Genomic DNA, 19,669 nt, shown 5'->3' with positions numbered 1-19,669 from the left:
GAGGTGCAGTCAGGAGATAAAATATCCATGACAATAATGTCGTCATCAGTCAAGTGCCGGTCACTGCCACTTTGATTCCAGGAGCCATTGTTGTTTTGATCCAGTCACCTAAAATGTAGGGGGCAGGTCACATTGTCCAATCTTATCAATATTTTGAACCTGGATGTGGAGCTGTCAGAGTCCAACCCATCTTTTGAAGGACTCTTGACTTTTAGATTATGATGGCATAACCATGTCTCGCACAATAGGGTCGCATTTTATCATTTCATAACTGGGTCTACATGTATGCATAATAAGGGGCGAAGGGTGAATGCTACATTGTACATGTGGGCATGGGAATCGTTTGTGTTTTTCGCAACCCTTGAAATAAGCGTCGAGCAACTAGGGGCAATTTATTTTCAAAAGTTGCCCCTGGTTGACAGGGATTTTACCAGAACCAGGGGAAATTTTCCAAAAACAGATAATGACAACCAATTACACAAGAATGAATTAACTTTGAGGTGAATGTAAATCGTCACAAAGCAATGAATTGACTCTATATATACATGTACTACTCCAGACATTTAAGAGTTGAAAGATTTTTTAAAGCCTGTTTTATGTCCTATTTTCATGGAAAAACAGTTCGGTAAATTCACAAATTGGTTGGGAGAAATTACTGTTAGAGGGTGTAGCACAGTGACGCCTTCGAAGAAAACACAAATATGTTTGTGCTTTGATAATTTGTTCAGGATTTTTTGCACGTTCGAGGGTTAGTATACGGTACAAATATAATAGTAACATGTCATTAAAAAATACACAGATTTTTTTTCATCAACCTTCAACAATGTTACCGAGTCACTTTAATCCTTATTCTTGAGCGAAATGTCGCCAAAGCAAAGGTCGCCAAAGCAATGGTCGTATTACCAGATGAACCTGTCACAGGCACAGAAGAATATCTTCTTACGGTCAACATGGTTTCTTGTGCATGAAATTCAATATACCAATAATGTACATGTACACTGAAAATGTACCTGCACATCTACTTGCTTAAATTCATACTTGTTGTATTTTTTTGTCATCAATGTTTAAGAATTAATTGTGCTTCAGCATGTAAATTGAACCATTTGTTCACCAGATTTTCTATAATCAACTTTGATTCTTTTCTCTTCCACCTTTCTGTGTACAGTATGTAACAGCCTTTGTTGTTTCTGCATCAGCTTCAAATGTAGACAGATTTGGCAAACCTTTCAATCCACTCTTGGGAGAAACGTACGAGTTATCAAGGTAAAGTATTGGATATATACCGTATTTTAGATTTGTGTATCATGATCCTTAATCAAATACCTACATCAAACATACAAGTATGATTTCATATGATCTCTTTCGTCAGATATTGTTAAATATTATGGTTTTAATACACAAGCATGTATTTTATAGCGAATAGCATTTTCAGTCATTAATATATATGAGGGTTATAAAGTGTATCAAAGCACAAGGAGAAGGGATAAAAATGTTAATCACATATTACAAAATTATCACCCTGCATGTAATCACCAAAGTTTTTGGTTTGCAAGATTCTTCTTGTGCAATACATTACAGATATGTAGCATGAGAAGAAAGATGTAATATTGTGCTGGCCTTGCGTTATAAGCATAAACATGTATAGATTGAGGCAAATATAGATTAATGTCTTGTCAAAGGACAATAGTGATGTTATGTGTGTACTGATAATAATAAAAGTGGTCAGACATCACCTATTTTCTCAACAATAACATTGTTGGTTCTGTCAATCAAGCGCTGTGGATACTGCTATCATCCCTTCTTCTGCCACTGACGTAAAATCAGAGGATTATAATTATCGGCTCATGGATATTATCAAGTCTCGTCGTTAAAATCACTCAGCAAGAGATCCCGACGAGATGATAAATCATTAATGGATGCTCATCAGCATAAATCCAGAAAGTCTGGCATACAACATCAATTTTCTTTACTTAATTTGCCTTCAAAAAAAGGGAAGCGATTTGGAAATAAATTTTCCTTATAGTTAATGTCTTCATTTTCAGTGAGGTCTGATGGAAGCATTAAAAGGATTGGGTAACTTTGTCTCAGATTCTGAAACAAGTCCTGGATTTAGCTCATGCTGCAATGATAATTATAAACCTTTAGGTCAGTCAGGAATCCCATGACGTTTACAAGACGATCGCCCATCTGATTATCAAGATATTTATGATTGGAAATTGAAATTTTCAAAATCGCTTTCGTAACGGTTTTTATAACACTACAGTCTATTGGGGAAAATGAGTATGGTAAAACCGGTCACTCAAAGATTTTTACTTCTTTGAAGCACAATTTTTTTAGGGCTTCAATATTACACCATATCACAGACACTGATAACACGTAGGGCCATGCATCTCAGATCTAACATTGTTGAACGATGCCTTTAACGGGTGAGACTGAATGTTTGTTTCTTTCAGAGATGACATTGACACCAAGATGCTGTTAGAGCAGGTCTCCCATCATCCGCCCGTCAGTGCCTTCCACGCCAGCTCGCCTCACTTTGAGTTCCACGGTGCTGTCCATCCTAAACTCAAGTTCTGGGGCAAGAGTATGGAGGTCCAACCCAAAGGTGTCGTTACCATCAAGCTTCCAAAGTAAGTACAGTCATTTGGATCGCTATGCAGAGCTGCCAACCATTAGTTTTTCCCTGAATCATTCTGTTTTTTTTTCTCCCTATTAGGGTAGTACGTTGTTTTTAAATAAATTTTGTTTATATTTTTTTTGTTGCACGTCAACCAAATGCCCTAAAATGTTGATCACTACTTCAAAAGTAAACGAAAAAGATGAACAAAAAAGTGAAAGGCGTAAATATTCTCAAAAAGAATGAAACGCTGATAATACATTAAAAAAACATCAACAAAAAACTACCTACTTGTAAATATTATAGGTCCTAATATGGAAATATCGGCATGAGGAATGGACATTTCGGCATTGGAAGTGTGTCGCGCGTGGTTGTAAGTTTCATTTTAATGAATTCCTTTTTTTTGCTTGAAATTTCTTCTTTTTTTTTGGCATCATGGTTCCTTTTTTTGGTTGGACAAGGTTAGCAGCTCTGTTTATGTGTTAATACAACAGTGTTAATGCAGGCGAGACAGACAAGAGCGTTTCACTTGTTCTCAGTTTATACCTGTAGAGGTAACTTATGCAGCTCTTTAAACCAATCAAGAGGAAAAAAATATATCGGGTTCCTCTACAATGTCATACACCTACCAGTAATTTGAAGGAGAAGGAATATGATTGCTCTTGGGTGGGTGTTGGTGTGTTTGTTAACAGTGAACAGGACATACGTCCACTTATATTCTTAGAGAAATCTACTACCGTACCTGCATTTTCTACAATCAAGGATAAATCAATTATGACACTAGTGAATCGATGGAGAGGATTAATGGGATACACAAATATTATGTTAGCATTTCTGATCTTTTCATGTACTCAAACTTCCTGTAAGGTTAGAGTTCCTGTTAAAAGATTTTTCATTGGGGGATGGATATGACTTACACTTTTTTACAGGAAATACCCTTTTCACATTTTTGAAGCCATTTAATAAACCTGCAAGCATTTACATCTTTCAAACTGTTTATAAATATATTTTTTACTTTTACCTAATATTCTACTTTCATATATAAACAGTTGTGTACAGCTTTCAACTGTATATAATAAAAGAACATGAAATGTTTACTATGTCATGAAGGGAAAACCTGAGTACATTCTCTGATAGTTTTTTTTTTTTTTAATTCTTCCCTCCCCCCTCTTCTTTTCTGTTAAATTGTTAACAATGTTTATGTTATTTGCTTGCTCAACATACATGTTAAACCAACACATGATATCCAGTTACAAAAAAGTGTTATAGTCTGCTAAGTTTGCCTCGTCAGTGCTCATAAGCAACATTTATTGGTTCTATCCGATTCCTCAGAATTATCTCCCCACATATAGACCCTCAATGACAAGTTTATGGGAGGGACTTGACAATTGTATAAATCAATGTTTGTAGGAGAGTTTTAACGATTTATAGGGTAAATATATACATTGCCTGATTCGACCCACATACCTTCACACAGTGACCTATGACCTTTCGGTTGCCCTTGAAATGATAAGGTTGCCACTGCATCTTTAGCAATTAGACTTTATACAGACCCTCGTTTAGTCTAAACTTTGTGCTGTAGAGCTGAACATACATGTACATTATTGTGATAATGAAAATATGGATTTATAGAGCTTTTGCCTGAGGCTACAAAGCACTAATACCATTATTGCACATGATTCACTACTCATTTCAAGTACATAGCTGTTGTGAATCTTGTTGAGGTTTGACACAATACAATTTACTGGTACTTTGATGTTATGTCAAATTAGGCCATTTAAAAAAATATACATGTTTAGCGTCCCCGCCCGCTTCCTTTTTGGGGGCCGCCTCCTTTATCTTTTTTTTTTTTGTTGAAATTTTTGATTTTTTTTTTTTTTTTTTTTTTGAAAAAAAAATTTTTTGAAAGAAAAAAAACATGAAAAACACTGCTAAAATGGCTCTATTACTGATAAAAAAATTAAAAAAATTGTCGGCGGCCATCTTGAAAAAAATAGCCCCGACTGTCAGGGAAAATGTACCGAGCGGCCATTTTGAGCGGCCATTTTGAAAGAAAAAATAAAAAGGGCCTCCTCCTTCCTATTTTTCAAAAAAACAGGACGCTAAACATGTTTTTTTTTTAATTTGGCCTTAGAGGCTGTCTTTACAAACTAACCAGTGCAAAGTATTTTGTAATGGTACTAGATGTACTTAGTTGTTTGATTTTGTGTCAACTGTGTATTTCTTTCTTTTTTCATAAACCTTGTTAGTATAATTAATTGGTACTTTTTATTAATTGGTACTTTTTATTAATTGGTATTTTTCGCATGGATCCTCTCACCCCCTCTTTTTTGAGAAATATTCCACAACCTCTCGGACAAAATGGGAACACAAAATAAAATATAGGTAAAAATAGTGGCATTTAAGTCTTTGTGTATTCCTGAATCACAACACTTCATTCTCTTTTTAATAAAGCCATGCAAGGGAGATAAACTTGCTTTTATTTTTATATTTCTTTAACTGAAGTTCTCAGTGAGTCCACAGTAAATAAAAATGCTACATACACTGTACTTGTACCAAGATGATGCAGCACCTTGTACCCCTTTTGTTTATGTCTGAGAGAGCATATGCCACTGATGCATAGGTTAAAGTCCATTCTTACCAAGAACATGAACTGGCGTTGTATGATGTTAGATTTATTAAATCTGAAAACACATTAGTTGCTTAGCAACAATGCTGCAGTTTAGACCACTTTGATCTAGTGGTATCAATATGAAGTCTGTCCTCTACCAGTGAAATCGTTTCACTCTTACAGTTAACAGCTAAATTATATTTGTGTGTTTTGTAACTCAAAAATGAAAGGTGAACTGGTTGGATTAGGTCCTTTTTGTATACTTTCAGGTTTGTAAGCTTCAATATGTCACATTCTCAAGAGACATAAATTGGGACAAATCTAATTTTCAAAACTTGGGAAGGGTATGAATAACTATTTCTTGACTGTAAAAAACATTTGTCATGTTCCGCTTTTTTTTTTTAATATGAGACATGAATTTTACACTATTTACAATGTTCCAAAATTTGTGTTTATTATCACTTTTGGGACACTTGGTACAACATTACTTGAAATTAGTTCACACTGAAAGCCAATCAACGCTTCAATTTACGTTTTTTAACACAGACATGGTGAATCATAGACATGTGTGTTCATCATCTCAATGTGGGCAGACTCTGGATAGGGCAGTACAGCACACTAGAAATCTTCAGTTCATACTTAATACTGTCTAACGTTTTCATTCACGTTTCTTTCCTGTTTTATCACAGACATGGTGAATCGTACACCTTTCACAACGTCCTGATGTTTTTTCATCATCTCATTGTGTGTAGACTCTGGATAGAGCAGTACGGCACACTAGAGATCACCTGTTCACACCAAAAGCTAATCAGCGCTACTTTTTATGTTTCTTTTATCACAGACATGGTGAATCGTACACCTTTCACAACGTCCTGATGTGTGTTCATAATCTCATCGTGGGTAGACTCTGGATAGAGCAGTACGGCACACTAGAGATCACCTGTTCACACCAAAAGCTAATCAGCGCTTCTTTTTACGTTTATTTTATCACAGACATGGTGAATCATACACCTTTCACAACGTCCTGATGTGTGTTCATAATCTCATCGTGGGTAGACTCTGGATAGAGCAGTACGGCACACTAGAGATCATCAATCACAAGACGGGGCTCAAGAGTGTTCTTAACTTCAAACCGGCTGGCTGGTTTGGTCGGGATCTCCACAAAATTGAGGGTCATATCTCAGACAAGCAGTAAGCAAACATAACTACTTTTCTTTTCTTTCTTTTTTTCAACTCAGTTTCTATAGCATTATGCATGAAAGGTTGTATTAAATTGTTTCCCTTCTGATAAAAGCAACATGTTAACTATTGGTAGAGGGGGATAGGACCAGAAAATAAGTGATAGCTCCTTAACAAGACTTGCCAGTTATTTTAAGACAGGAAATGTTGCTTTTTAAACTAATTTTTTTTAATTGCCAATATAGAAAGCCAACAGAAAACCTTTCAATGGCAATAGACCAGTTCATGGTTAGCACATGGCTGCAATGACCCCGAATATCCACAGATCTTCAAAACATGAAGAGGTCCCACTTTGTACATTTTGAAATAATCACCCCTACAGCGATGGAGATGCTACATACTTAGCTTTTGTTTCCCCTTTTCAAAGAATACTTCCACCTGTGTATCATGGAGTGCTCTGCTTGTACATAAATGAATAGTGATTACATAACTTTCATGAGCACGTATCCAGTATTCCGTCCCCATGTATTTCACAATTTGTTCTACAATTACCTTTATGTGAACTGGCTTATACAATCCTTTCATTGCCAATTTTGAACAAAAAGATATTGGTGTACAGGTATGTATGATGTTAGGTAAGGTCTGTTTTGAGCTTGAAATGAAGTCACTTGGGCCTCCTTTTTTTAGTAGACTCATACAAGTTTGGACCAAGTTAATTTGGGTTAAACCGTATTAAAGTAGGGGCTCAGACAGAATATATGAGCAGCGTAATGCAAAGTCCATACTTTGAACCAAGTACCTGACATATTGTGTCGTCTTCTGTATTCCAACAGGGGGAAGAAGCTGTGCTATCTGTATGGCAAGTGGACAGAGTACATCTGCGCTGTTCAGAAAGATACTCCTGAAAGCAGGAAGGAGGAGAAGAAGAGGAAAGGAAGAGCAAGTGTATCAGAAAAGGTACGTGAGGAGAGGGACGATTGGAAGGAGAACAGAAAATTGAATCAATGTTAGTCGTGTGTTGAGCTGTATTGTCTTGTGAGCAATAAGTTGCGTGTTTCATGGAAGTTGCTTTTGCTGCAGTATTTTCATGTACACTTTTTGACTTGACCAAACTAATTTGAAAAGTATTACACAATATTAAAGTGATCAAATAGATGATTTACAGCAGGTTTCATACAGCCTCAAAACATGCGACTCTGTCTGTGTGTTAGTGTCTGTGTGTAGAAAATACAAAACAATTTTTTGAATGAAGAAGCAATTCCAAAACCCAGGTACAATATTAGATCTTCTCTTCTCCAAGATCAGGGGGGTGTTTCACAAAGATCTTAAGTTAAACTTATTTCTAAGTTGGACTTAATAATTATGGAAAGCCGTTAGCATCTATGAACATATTTTGCAAAAGTTGTTTTAAAAGGCACAAAATATTGAATCAAATCATTCATATTTTCTATTATCAAGGAGATTTCATGTTCTTGACATGGAATTTATAAAAAGTCTATAATACTTTTTCGCTTTTGAATATATTTTGTTTTAAGGCTACAAATGGCTCTCCATAATTTTGAAGTCCAACTTCGAGTTAAGTTTGACTTAGGATCTTTGTGAAACGCCCCCTTAGGAATAGAATCCACCCCTTTGCCCTCCCTTGATACTCCTGTAAGATAGTTTGGTCTCTCTCCACACTATCATCAGAGTCCTCCAAGTTCACCAGGAGCAGGGAGTGATCCAGTCGGCGATGGACCAGACAAGGACTCTCAGATCTTATGGCAAAATCTAACCAGGCCTGAAGAATCATCACAAGTATGTATAGAAACCATGAAAACATGTGTAGAAACAGAGCTGCCAACCATTATGTTTTTCCCCGAATTATTCTGTTTTTTTCCTACAATTTTTTTTTTTTTCTTCTTTTTTTACATACTGCACATCAAACAACTGCCCTAAAATGTTGATTTGATCACAAATTCAATAGAAAACTAAAGTTAAACATACTCGAAGAAACAAATATTCACAAAAAGAATGACACTGACCATTCGTTTGCAGTTCATTTTGTAACTTATTCGCTGTGACGCAAGGGCAAGGCAGACAACAAGAAAGTAGTATCTTCAAGCTCATGATCTGAGAGCAGGCACTTGCTCGAGGAAGAAAGGTGGATTTTGAAGAGTCTCTCTTGGGTTGGATGTTTTTGACTTAGAAGTTGATTTTTAATAAAGACAGCTTGCCAAAGTTGAGCACTTGGGCCTTACCTTACTCTACTGGGCTATTTTTTCCTAATATGCAAATTTTTGTCGTTATAGCCTAATTAATTTTGCAAAATGCTAATTTTATGCATTTTACAGAAAACTCTTCATATTTGTCTGTAGACTTGTGAAGAATGTTGAAAATGTATTGAATAAATGTTTCCTTCATGTCAAATTCATGAGGTTACATTATTTTTATGATATTTGAAAATGCATCGGTTAATTTGCATAAATTATGAATACGCATTCATGAATATCAAATCTGGAAATATACAGGGAACTAGAATGATTACAAAAATTGTCAGACTCCACTTTTTGAATGTTAATTGAAACCCATTATTCATATGAAACTTCTTTTCTAACACAAAATAGTTATTTTGATGTAATTAATAATGATAATTAATGCAAATTTGATGCGATTTTCTAATATTCATTTTCTTTTTGTATTTTATTGTTTTTTATTTCTTATTTTATCTATTGTTTTATTTCTAATGTATTCTTTTGTTCTGGAATACATCAAGTTACTTTGAGAAACATATAAAAGCAAAACTTAGGAAGAAATACATCTAAACCTGTATTCACGTTTCTGCTTGTACATGAATATATGCAATTATAGCATATTTTTGATGACATGTGCATACTAATTGTTATGTAACACCTTAAAGCTTATCTGCCATAGTTTACAGGAGGGATTAGACCGCCCTACAAGGTCACTGGACAGGTGGTTATCTCATCAACTCAGCTCTCAGTTAACATAAGAAAAAGAGGATCATGGGGGAGCAATGGTCACTGATTAGGCATTGTTTGTTGTGAGAGGGCGCAAGTAGCTACAAGTAGTGCAGTGGGCCTTTAAAGGTATATCAGATTTCAAAGAAATGGTATCAAAATGTGTGTAAGACTTGGGGGAAAAAAGTAATGAAACGACATTTGATTTCAAAATTCCAAGCGGTTGCGGCGCAATCTTTGAAAATGTCGAGGGGGGGCCCCCCCCCCCCCTCCCAGTACAGTAAGGGTTAAGAAGTTAAGTCTATGTTTCACTAGCCATTGACTTCAATGGGGTGTTATGTGGAGTTAAGTCTTTGTGTTCCCTGGAAAGCCCACAAAATATGGAGTTATGTCACTAAACCCTTGATATTAGCGTTGTGTTGTAGAGATCAAGATACCACTCTTGACTTAATTGATTTTCATCATTTGTTGCAGTACTATTCCTTCACATCATTTGCAATGAGACTCAACGAAATCGGCGAAGGAACGAAGCAAGCACTACCATGTACCGACAGCAGGTTGAGACCAGACATCAGATTATTAGAAAATGGTGACATAGGTAAGCATAAACAATTCCTCACTTACTCTGAGTTTGGTTGAAGGGCTTTGCCGAAGCTAGACACATTTTCTTCTTCTTCTTCCTTCCTCTTCTTCCTCCTTTTCCTCTTCTTCCTCATCTCTCTCTCTTTCTCTTTCTTCTCTCTTTCTCATGTGATACATAATGGTTTTAGTGAGTAAGATTCAAGAAGGAAGAATATTTTGGCCTTTTCTGATGTTTTAAAAAGTCCTCCAATATGAGAAGAATCTGGTATACCAATCAATGCACAGTCAGCAGACATACTTGAATTATCACACCTATTAGTACATTTCTCTACAAAATCAATGATTTCAACATTCAGCACAGCTTACAATGAGTAGCTATAGCAGTGGACCTTAATAATAATAATAGCTAGTTCTTATAAAGCGCTTTTCAGAACCGAAGACCCTCTTAAAGCGCTTTTAAATATATATATATATTTATATTATTACCCCGGTCATCGGATTCAGGCTTACCTACACACAATGTATGCACATTCTCCACTCCTTAGGGAGCATTCCAGCCAGGCGTCATTTTTACAAGCGCACACTTACTAATCTAAGCACATTAGCATTAGCATCCTACCGGGTGACTATTTAACACCTGGCTGGAGAGTGGCAATTGTAGATTAACATCTTGCCAAAGGATATTAGTGCCGCGGTGGGACTTGAACCGTGGACCTTGTGATCCACAGTCCGCCACGCTGCACTCTGCACAGTGACTGAGACTAACAGGAGTTTGAGCTTTGAAACTGATAACCACCTCTCTGTACATGTTATTTTAAACAGATGGAGCATCATCTGAGAAACACCGTCTTGAGGAGAACCAGAGGGCGAGGCGGAAGCACCGGAATAAGAGCAAAGAGACCTGGTCTCCTCTCTGGTTTAAGGCTGATGTCAACAGCTTGACCGGGGAACAGGACTGGCTCTACAAGGGCACCTACTGGGACAGGAACTACTCAAGCTGTCCAACTATATTTTGAAGTGCAGGTGAACCTGTGTAGAAAGACTGCCCAAGGGAATAGGTAAACGTGGCCGATCTTTATGGACAGGTTGTTCATATTGTAGAGAAAGTAGAAACCTGAATGGTCTTTATTGGAAGGGTATCATAATATTTTCAATGTAGGTGCTCCTGTGTAGGGGAGGGTGGTGGTAGGGGGGGGGGGCTTTCTATTAGAATCAAGAAAAAGTGTTCTTAATAGACAGGTTGATGTAAAGAAGAAGATCCCTAATGGAGAATAAGAAAAGGAGCCTCTGTAGACAGGTGACCTACACTGCCAAGAGATATCTGACAGGGATAGACCATTAAAGGGAAACAAGAAAAGTGGCCTTTTTATGCAGGTTGTACATATCACTGGCTTAAATTAATCAAAATAAAAAATCATGATGGTTTGTGATTACTAGATAGAGCTATGAGTGTTCAAGGAAATAAATTTCTTCAATTAAGAAGTCTTTGGCCAGGTAAGAACAAGCATAAATTATGAGGGAAAAGCATTCTTCAATCTGACCAGTAGGCCATTATAATCTGAGACTGATGCCTTCTCCTGTATTCATTAACTTGTTATTGTATTTCCAGAGTTTGATTGCAGACTGCATTCATTTACTGTACATGTAGATGTTGTAAGGTATAACAAGCCATAATATTTGCCTAACCTAGCACACCTCAATTGTGTGATCTGCAATCTGACTTTTGAAATACAAACAATCGCTACAGGTGAATGCACTCATAATCTCATCACTAGGCAAAGATTTGCCAAATGAAAATGCCCCTTCATTCTATGTTGGGGGAAAATTGCTAGGATTCAGGTTACAAATTGTGGCATTATCATGAATTAGCGACATGTACAAAACAAGGGATGTTCACTGTTAGACGGATGATTTGACAGTAGACCAGTTCACGGTTAGCACATGTCCCAAATGACCCCGAATATCCACAGATCTTCAAAACATTGTACATTTTAAAATAATAACTCCTACGGCGATGGAGGTGCTACATACCTAGCCTTTGTTTCCCCTTTTCAAAGAATACTTCTACCTGTATATCATGGAGTGCACTGCAGGTGCATAAACAAATAATGATAACATAACTTTCATGAGCACGTATCCAGTGTCTCTGTGTATTTCACACTTTGGTCTGCAACGACCTTTATCTGCTCATGCTCAGACTGCAACTATGAACTGGCTTTTTGATTAAGATTTGTATTGATGTGCACCACTACTTGTTGTACAAGAACTGCTATCAGTCTTAACTGGATGTGTGAGACTCAAAAGTAAATTAGTTTTTCACTACTCTCATATTATGTAATGGAACTGTTATTGTGTAAAATTAGTTTATTGATACACTGGAACTTTTGTTCATGACTACAATAATGAAGTTTTCTCTGTCACTTTAGAAAACATTTTGTACAATGTAGGAACATTTCAATTCAAGTTTTTCCTGTATTTGCAAAAACAGATAGAAGGCCGTGTAATATTGCATGCACTGCACATATCTTTATGGTGTTAAATTCTACCTCAGAAAGAAACGAAATTAAAGCACTTTGTACAGCTGTTTTTGACTAGGCCTTCGAAATGATTTTATATGGAACATTTGTTCTCTTCTCTTGGGTACTATATTGAAATTGTTGGGACCAAATTTTGGATATTGATGGAGAATTTTCCCTCGTCTTAGCTTTTGCGGCAACATTGTGCATGCGATTCCTACCATACTTGTTTCCAATTCATGCCTTCAATTATTAATTATAATAGGAATGTCTGGAAATTGCTGATATGGCGATTTATTGGAGATGAATAGTTTTGAATCACAAACCATAAATTTTCCCTCGTCTTAGCTTTTGCGGCAACATTGTGCATGTGATTCCTACCATACTTGTTTCCAATTCATGCCTTCAGTTATTAATTATAATAGGACTGTCTGGAAATGGCTGATATGGCAATTTATTGGAGATGAATAGCTTTGAATCACAAACCAAAGATGCTTTAAATGCTAGAAAATTGAATGATATTTACGGTTAGACAAATTATATTGACAACTTCCATAATTTTTCTCCTCCTTCACCCCCCCCCCCCCCCCCCCAAAAAAAAAAAGGAAAAAAAGGTGTGTTTGCATAAAGATTGTCATGGGATAGGTTGTCGCCTAAAATGCAACCATTTGCCTTTAATTTTTTAATTGTACAGTACATATTTTGTCATAGCAGTAGTAATATTCAGGTCTATCAACATCATGAACACATATATTTGTTATCTATGGTTTCTCTTTGCTTTATGTATAATTAAGAAACTCGGATGCAGCTCTATAATCTGTTGTATAAACTTTTTTTTTTTTCATTTTTAAAAATATATTCATTTTTTGGTGAGATTATGTGGCAATATATGTGCTTCCTTTAATTTATTTGAAAAGATATGTTGGGGAAATGTACCGATGTATGTGCTAAATTTGATTGCTTATTTTGTAGCCAGATACCGAGTGCTAGGAGGGCACTCAAGATGTTAAGTGCCAGAAGGTGTGTTATCTATGTGTTTAGGATTTTAAAAGCCTCTGGAAAGCAGTATTTACAGGTCATACAGTGTATTTAAAGACATTACCCATCCCTATGCTCATTTGATTCAGAACACATTCTTCAAGACAAATTAGTTCTTCGTTGTTACAGTTTGTAGTGGTACTCAAGCAATGTTTGAATAACTGCAGTAACTCTTTCTAAACAAGGTTAGAACTTGCAATACCTTAATAATTTATTGAGAAGTGTTATTACAGGATAGATGGGAGTGCTTTGTCTTTTTTCTTGGGAACATTCAAAATTATGGAGAAATGCAAATTTGTTTTCGTTTAATGACGGCATCTTTAGGAGCCAGGAGGATGTTTGTAGTTTTTTTTTAATTCTAGATATTTGTAAATATCAAGAAATTGAAGTTATGAATGTACATCCTAAGATCGAGCTTAGACTTTTTTTAATCCAAGTAGTCATCGACATGTGCATAAAAGTTGCATTCAGTTTTGTATTTGAAACATTATCAAGATACCTATTTTGTAGGTGAATATGGAATAAACTACATTCACTTTAACAATCATTGTAAGTTTAGTAATGAAATAAGTGACATCAGCAAAAGAAGGATTGAACCATTTGCATTATTTAACATCCACCTAAACGAAAAGTATGCTTGTGTTATGAGAAAAAAAATTGTCATACTCAATACACTGTAGGCATTTGAAAGGTACACTGCCAATCTGAACCTGTGTACAAGGGTCTCCACTCTCTAGAGGATACTTAAACATTCACCTGTGTGGAAAGTTAACCTTTTTGTAACAGGTGCACTGATATTTCATTTATAACACTGACCTTTGTAGACAAGTACCTTATCTATAAATGGGATCGCTATTAACAGTATGGATTGTTATTGGGTATATTATGAACAATATTATAACAGGTGTCATAGGGTGGTCACAAGATAGCAAGAAGCCCATCTAATTTGAATTTGCCCTGCTTGATGATGTCAGACTGTTGTGAGTGTTGGATGGAAGAAAACAAATTATCTGTAAAATGATATACATGTGTATGATAAAAGAGATGCGGTTCTTGACTGCTCATTAGTCCAAAGCAATAGGTACACAAATCAACTGAAACTTGATATCATCTTTTAAAAGCCATATTACAGGGCATTAACTCTGTTCAATGCTATGCTACATGTATGAGTTTGTGCTCGCCTGGCTTTCAGCAGATGATATTACATGTTTGGGTCTATGGAAACCTGGGCCCTGCCTTATAATGAGTTGCGACTGATCAAAATCAATCACAAGTTTTCAGTCTCCTATCTCATTTGTACAAAGTTTCAATCGATGTCAATCGCAAATAAATTTGGATTAATCGCAACAGTTTATAAGACAGGGCCCAGGCCGTAAGAAATTTGCACATTTGAACTGCAAAGTCAAACTTGCATTGGACTAATGGGCAGTCCCCCTTTCATTAGTCTATAGAAATGATGGGAATATTTGCAATCATGTATTTATCTTTTGTATCTTCGTGCTAATTGGTATCCAAAATGCCTGTATAATTTCATACCAATAATTTGTATATTGTGGCATTTTTTATAGAAAAAAATAAACATGTATTGAATGTTATTGAAGAGAATTGACAGCTGATTGCAATGAATGTAGAATGGCATGTATTCACATTAATATGTAGATCATTACTGATGGTTTGCTCATATTTTGGAGTATTGGCAAAAGTTTATGTAAGGTGATATATGTAATGCTGAGCTTCATAATTTATGTATAATAATAATTATGCCATCTATTGATGAGCAGCACTCGATGCGACTATATCTTGTGTCTGTAAACTCATATTGGAGTGTTGAAATTTGGATCTACTTTCAGCCTTATATAGCTGCCTGCCGTTCGTTTTAAAGAAATAAATAGATGAATTCAGTCCACTAAGTATTGTAGAGAGGGACTGTCGGTGAAAAAAAATGGTTGCTAACTGTTTCACTATTATATTATTACTATTATTATTATTACTACATGTATTATTAGTATTAATGATAATATTATTAATAGTATCACATGTATTATTATTAGTCTGAATATTATTATAATTATTATTATTGTTATTACTTTCATTATTAAGACGTATGTAGACAGGGTAGCCCATCAATGACATGCACTGTTCTCACAGGGGCACTGTTTAAAGAAAAGAATATGATACAAATGCAACCACAAAAAAAGAGAAAGTGAGTCAATATTATTAACGTAGGCCTACATAGTTGAAACCAAGTAGAATAGCTACATGTATGACCATCAGCCAATCACTATTGAGTATAAATAATCGACTCTGATTGGTCGAGACTGTGACCTCTAAGGTTATGTGTAGGTCAGTTTAATCATAATCTGTTTGGCGCCAGAAGGGTGTTAACTCATATTACATTTAAGACAGACTCTACGCCCTTTTCGCTTTGAACAGATGATATCATCCTTAAGTAACTGCCAAGTTTGGGGTATACATAATTTACAAATATCTTATAGTGTGTCGATAGATTTCTTTGTCAACGAATAGTGATGTGATATATTATTTGAGAGGGAGGATTGCGATGCGATTATAATGACCATACATTCAAATTTTCTTACTATTTTGTAGAAGACGGTATGTAGTCTTTGACGACAAAGGTATATTTAATAAATGTGAACATCTATAATAAACTTGGAGTGAATGTTGTTTCTATCTGTGTCAAGTCAAAAAGTCTACCGGTCTATCTGCAAACACCCTTTTATTTTTGAGGAATGAACTAAGATATATATTCACATTTTTAAAGCAAATAAACTCGGTATGTTAATTGTATTACCAATTAAGTAATTCACATACTTGTTACTAGTATGATATTAAGAACAAGCACGTATGTATAACAGAAAAATGCTTTTAATTTAACATGTGTTGAAACACGTCAATATGGAAGGCAATAGTATATTGGGATTGGAAATATGGAATTACTCTTGTTTTTTTAAGCTATCTATATCTGTTATTGTATTTTGGGTCCCCGGGTCATCATATTAGTTGAAATTGATTTCACAAGCAAGTGACCGCTGGAAAGATTTGATGCGTTTTCCAGTTTGGCCAATTTTCCCGACACACTTCAATCTGGGGCATAGCGACAAGACTAGCTCTTTGTAAAGTATTAATCGTGACCGAACATGATATTTAGATCAAATTTCTCTTTGCTATTTCCCCTTGTGATTTTCTCTTTGTTTCTCTATTTGGGGGCAAAACATTAGTGTTTGTTTATCGTCTCCGATCTGTCTTTCTTGACAGTCGGTGCATATTCTAAGATGTATTGGTGTTTTCTATAAGGCCTCCTGCATGCACTGTCCCGACTCTCTTTACGACATTTAATGACGGTTTAATTTTTGTATACAAACACAATATAGAGCATAATAATTATCTACGTAAAGCTCCCCTAAATTGTGGCCCAGAAATATATTCGATCTTTGATCACAGACTACACGAAAAGGGAAAGTATGCGAACGCATTTATTTTCATTTAAAGTTTCTGTGTTTTTTTTTTTTTTTTTTTGTTAAGATAGTAATTTCTTCCCCCTAAAATTATCATTACTTTCTGCCAGCTGTTTCAAATGAATTGATTCATCACTAGATAATAATAGCGTACCTGAAAGTTGCGATTTTGTTTGATCTAAAATTGTCAGTATTAAGGAAATACAAACACCTTAAAATTATATAAATAGTACAAAGATTATACGTCTGTTGATGGAGAGACGGTGCTTACGTGTATATACAAATCATAATGCGGATGAAATGGTGACACTTCTGGTGCACTAAGAATTGTAATTAGCATTATAATTTCTTAATAGACGATCGAGACTTCACACAGTTATAGATCTCACCACTGGTCACTCCAATTTACAACTGCGTGTACATAATAGCAAGAAGAGAAGGTCATTGTTATACAGACAGTCAGGCGCGGATCCAGGGGGGGGCCGAGCGGGCCTTGGCCCCCCCCCCCCCCGGCAAAAAAAAAAAAAAAAAAAAGAGAGAAGAAAGGAAAAGAAGGGAAAGGGAAAGAGGAGAGAAAGGGAAAGAAAGAAGAGGAAGAAGAAAAGAAAAGGGGGAAGAAGGAGATCGGGGGGGGGGGCGAAAGGGCCTTGCCTCCCAGGCTGTTGCCCCCCCAATCAAAAAATAATAGAGAAGGAAGGAAAGGGAAAGAAAAAAGGAAAATAGGAGATACTGGTGTACTGATAGAGGGGGGGGGGGGCTTGGGGGAAATCAAATTCAAACGTGTTTTATTTCTAATTCCATAATTGTGGATTACAAATAATGCTGAAATTACATAATTTCCGAGATTTTTTCTCACTTTTTAGTAAATTTAGTAAAACAAGATTTTTTTATGCATTTGTTGGAAAATGACAAATTCCTAAATTTACAGCCAGGCAAGAAATATGATTCTTGAGATTCCTACATGTCAGGGCCCGAGGAACGGCGGGAATTGGGAGCCTCGAGCCCCCCCCCCCCCCACACTTTAACAAAAAAAGTATATTAAAGAGAAATTAAAAAAAGAAAGAGAGCAAGAAAGAAAGAATAGTTAACTGCCAGTGTTAACAAATAAAGAGGCATCAAAATATGATCATCTGACCGTGATTAAATGCCTAAAACCCCTAAGCTTCCGGGGGATCTACCCCCTGGATTCCACCTAGGGCCCTAAGGTGGGCCCTTCGATGCTCATCTGACGGTTATTTAATGCCTAAAACCCCTGATTTTGGGGGGCTCCGCCCCCTGGATCCCACGCCAAATAGTGTCCTGCCAGTGACACAAAATAATAAGGATTATAAAAAATGCTCATCTGACCGTAATTAAACGCCTAAAACCCCTGAGCTTCCGGGGCTCTGCCCCCTGGATTCCACCTTGGGCCCTAAGACGGGCCCTTCGATGCTCAGTTGACGGTAATTTAATGCATAAAACCCCTGATTTTGGGGGGCTTTGTCCCCTTGACCCCACGCCTAAGTGTCCTGCCAGTGTGACAAAATAATAAGGATTATAAAAAATGCTCATCTGACCGTAATTAAACGCCTAAAACCCCCGAGCTTCCGGGGGCTCCACCGCCTCGACCCCACCAGGGGCCTGAAGGCGGGCCCCTGAATGCTTGTCTGACCGTAATTTATTGCCTTAAACGTCTGAGCTTCTGGGGTCGGACAAGGTATCAAAATGTGTTAATCTGACCGCAGGCGCGTAGCCAGGGGGGCGGTGGGGGCGGTACCCAAACAATCACCGCCCCCACCCCCCTAAAAAAAGAAAGAGGAGAGAAAAGGAAGAGGACGTAGAAAAAAAAAGGAGCAGACAAAGAACATCTTTAAAATTCAGACAAAGATTAGTGTAGAGAACGGTACAACGCATCGTCTTCTTTCTCTAATAATTTAATGAAACGTAAAAGCCCCCGCGCTTCGCGCGGGAGGGGGGAAACTGAACTCAGACGAGGATTAAGCATCGAGAACGGTACAACGAATCGTCTTGTTTCTCTAATGATTTAAAGAAATGTAAAAGCTTCCGCGCTTCGCGCAGGAGGGGGGGGGTGGGACTGAATTTAGATAAGAATTAAGAGTCGAGAACGGTACAACGAATTGTCTTCTTTCTCTAATGATTTAATGAATCGTAAAGGTTCCGCGCTTCGCGCAGGAGGGGTTGGGGGGTTGGGACTACATTTAGACAAGAATTAAGAGTCGAGAACGGTACAACGAATCGTCTTCTTTCACTAATGATTTAATGAATCTTAAAAGCTTCCGCGCTTCGCGCGGGAGGGGGTAACCTGTATTCAGACGAGGATTAAGAGTCGAGAACTGTACAACGAATCGTCTTCTTTCTCAAAAGTTTTAATGAATCGTAAAATATTCCGCGCTTCGCGCAGGAGGGGCCGGGGGTGGGGGGGGGGCGGTGAAAATGAATTCAGACGAGGATTATTTTCGAGAACGGTACAACGAATAGTCTTCTTTCTCTAATGATTTAATGAATCGTAAAAGCTTCCGCGCTTCGCGCGGGAGTGGGTAACCTGTATTCAGACGAGGATTAAGAGTCGAGAACTGTACAACGAATCGTCTTCTTTCTCTAATGATTTAATGAATCTTTAAAGCTTCCGTGCTTCGCGCAGGAGGGGCCGGGGGGGGGGGGAGCGGTGAAAATGAATTCAGACGAGGATT

At 36.8% G+C, this 19,669-nt stretch overlaps 1 protein-coding gene across 3 annotated transcripts in view; it reads left to right on the top strand.

Moving 5' to 3' along the window:
* LOC755197 (oxysterol-binding protein-related protein 1) overlaps positions 1-11,532 on the top strand; it is a 55,631-nt gene extending 44,099 nt beyond the window's left edge. For 2 of the 3 annotated variants that reach the window (XM_030974931.1, XM_030974930.1), the window contains exons 16-22: positions 1,166-1,263; positions 2,454-2,630; positions 6,222-6,419; positions 7,241-7,364; positions 8,097-8,204; positions 9,842-9,965; positions 10,772-11,532. In XM_030974931.1, the coding sequence (XP_030830791.1) occupies positions 1,166-1,263; positions 2,454-2,630; positions 6,222-6,419; positions 7,241-7,364; positions 8,097-8,204; positions 9,842-9,965; positions 10,772-10,965 (1,023 nt within the window). In that variant the 3' untranslated portion in view covers positions 10,966-11,532. Of the gene's footprint in view, positions 1-1,165; positions 1,264-2,453; positions 2,631-6,069; positions 6,164-6,221; positions 6,420-7,240; positions 7,365-8,096; positions 8,205-9,841; positions 9,966-10,771 lie in introns of all 3 variants that reach the window. The other variant, XM_030974933.1, reaches the window with a different exon arrangement.
* The last annotated feature ends 8,137 nt before the right edge of the window (positions 11,533-19,669 follow it).

Source organism: Strongylocentrotus purpuratus, unplaced genomic scaffold (genome assembly GCF_000002235.5).
Source record: "Strongylocentrotus purpuratus isolate Spur 01 unplaced genomic scaffold, Spur_5.0 spur5_scaffold_7, whole genome shotgun sequence".
NCBI classification, from domain to species: Eukaryota; Metazoa; Echinodermata; class Echinoidea; order Camarodonta; family Strongylocentrotidae; genus Strongylocentrotus; species Strongylocentrotus purpuratus.
The sequence above is the reverse complement of the archived record's forward strand: the minus strand, read 5'-3'. Positions and strand labels throughout refer to the sequence as shown.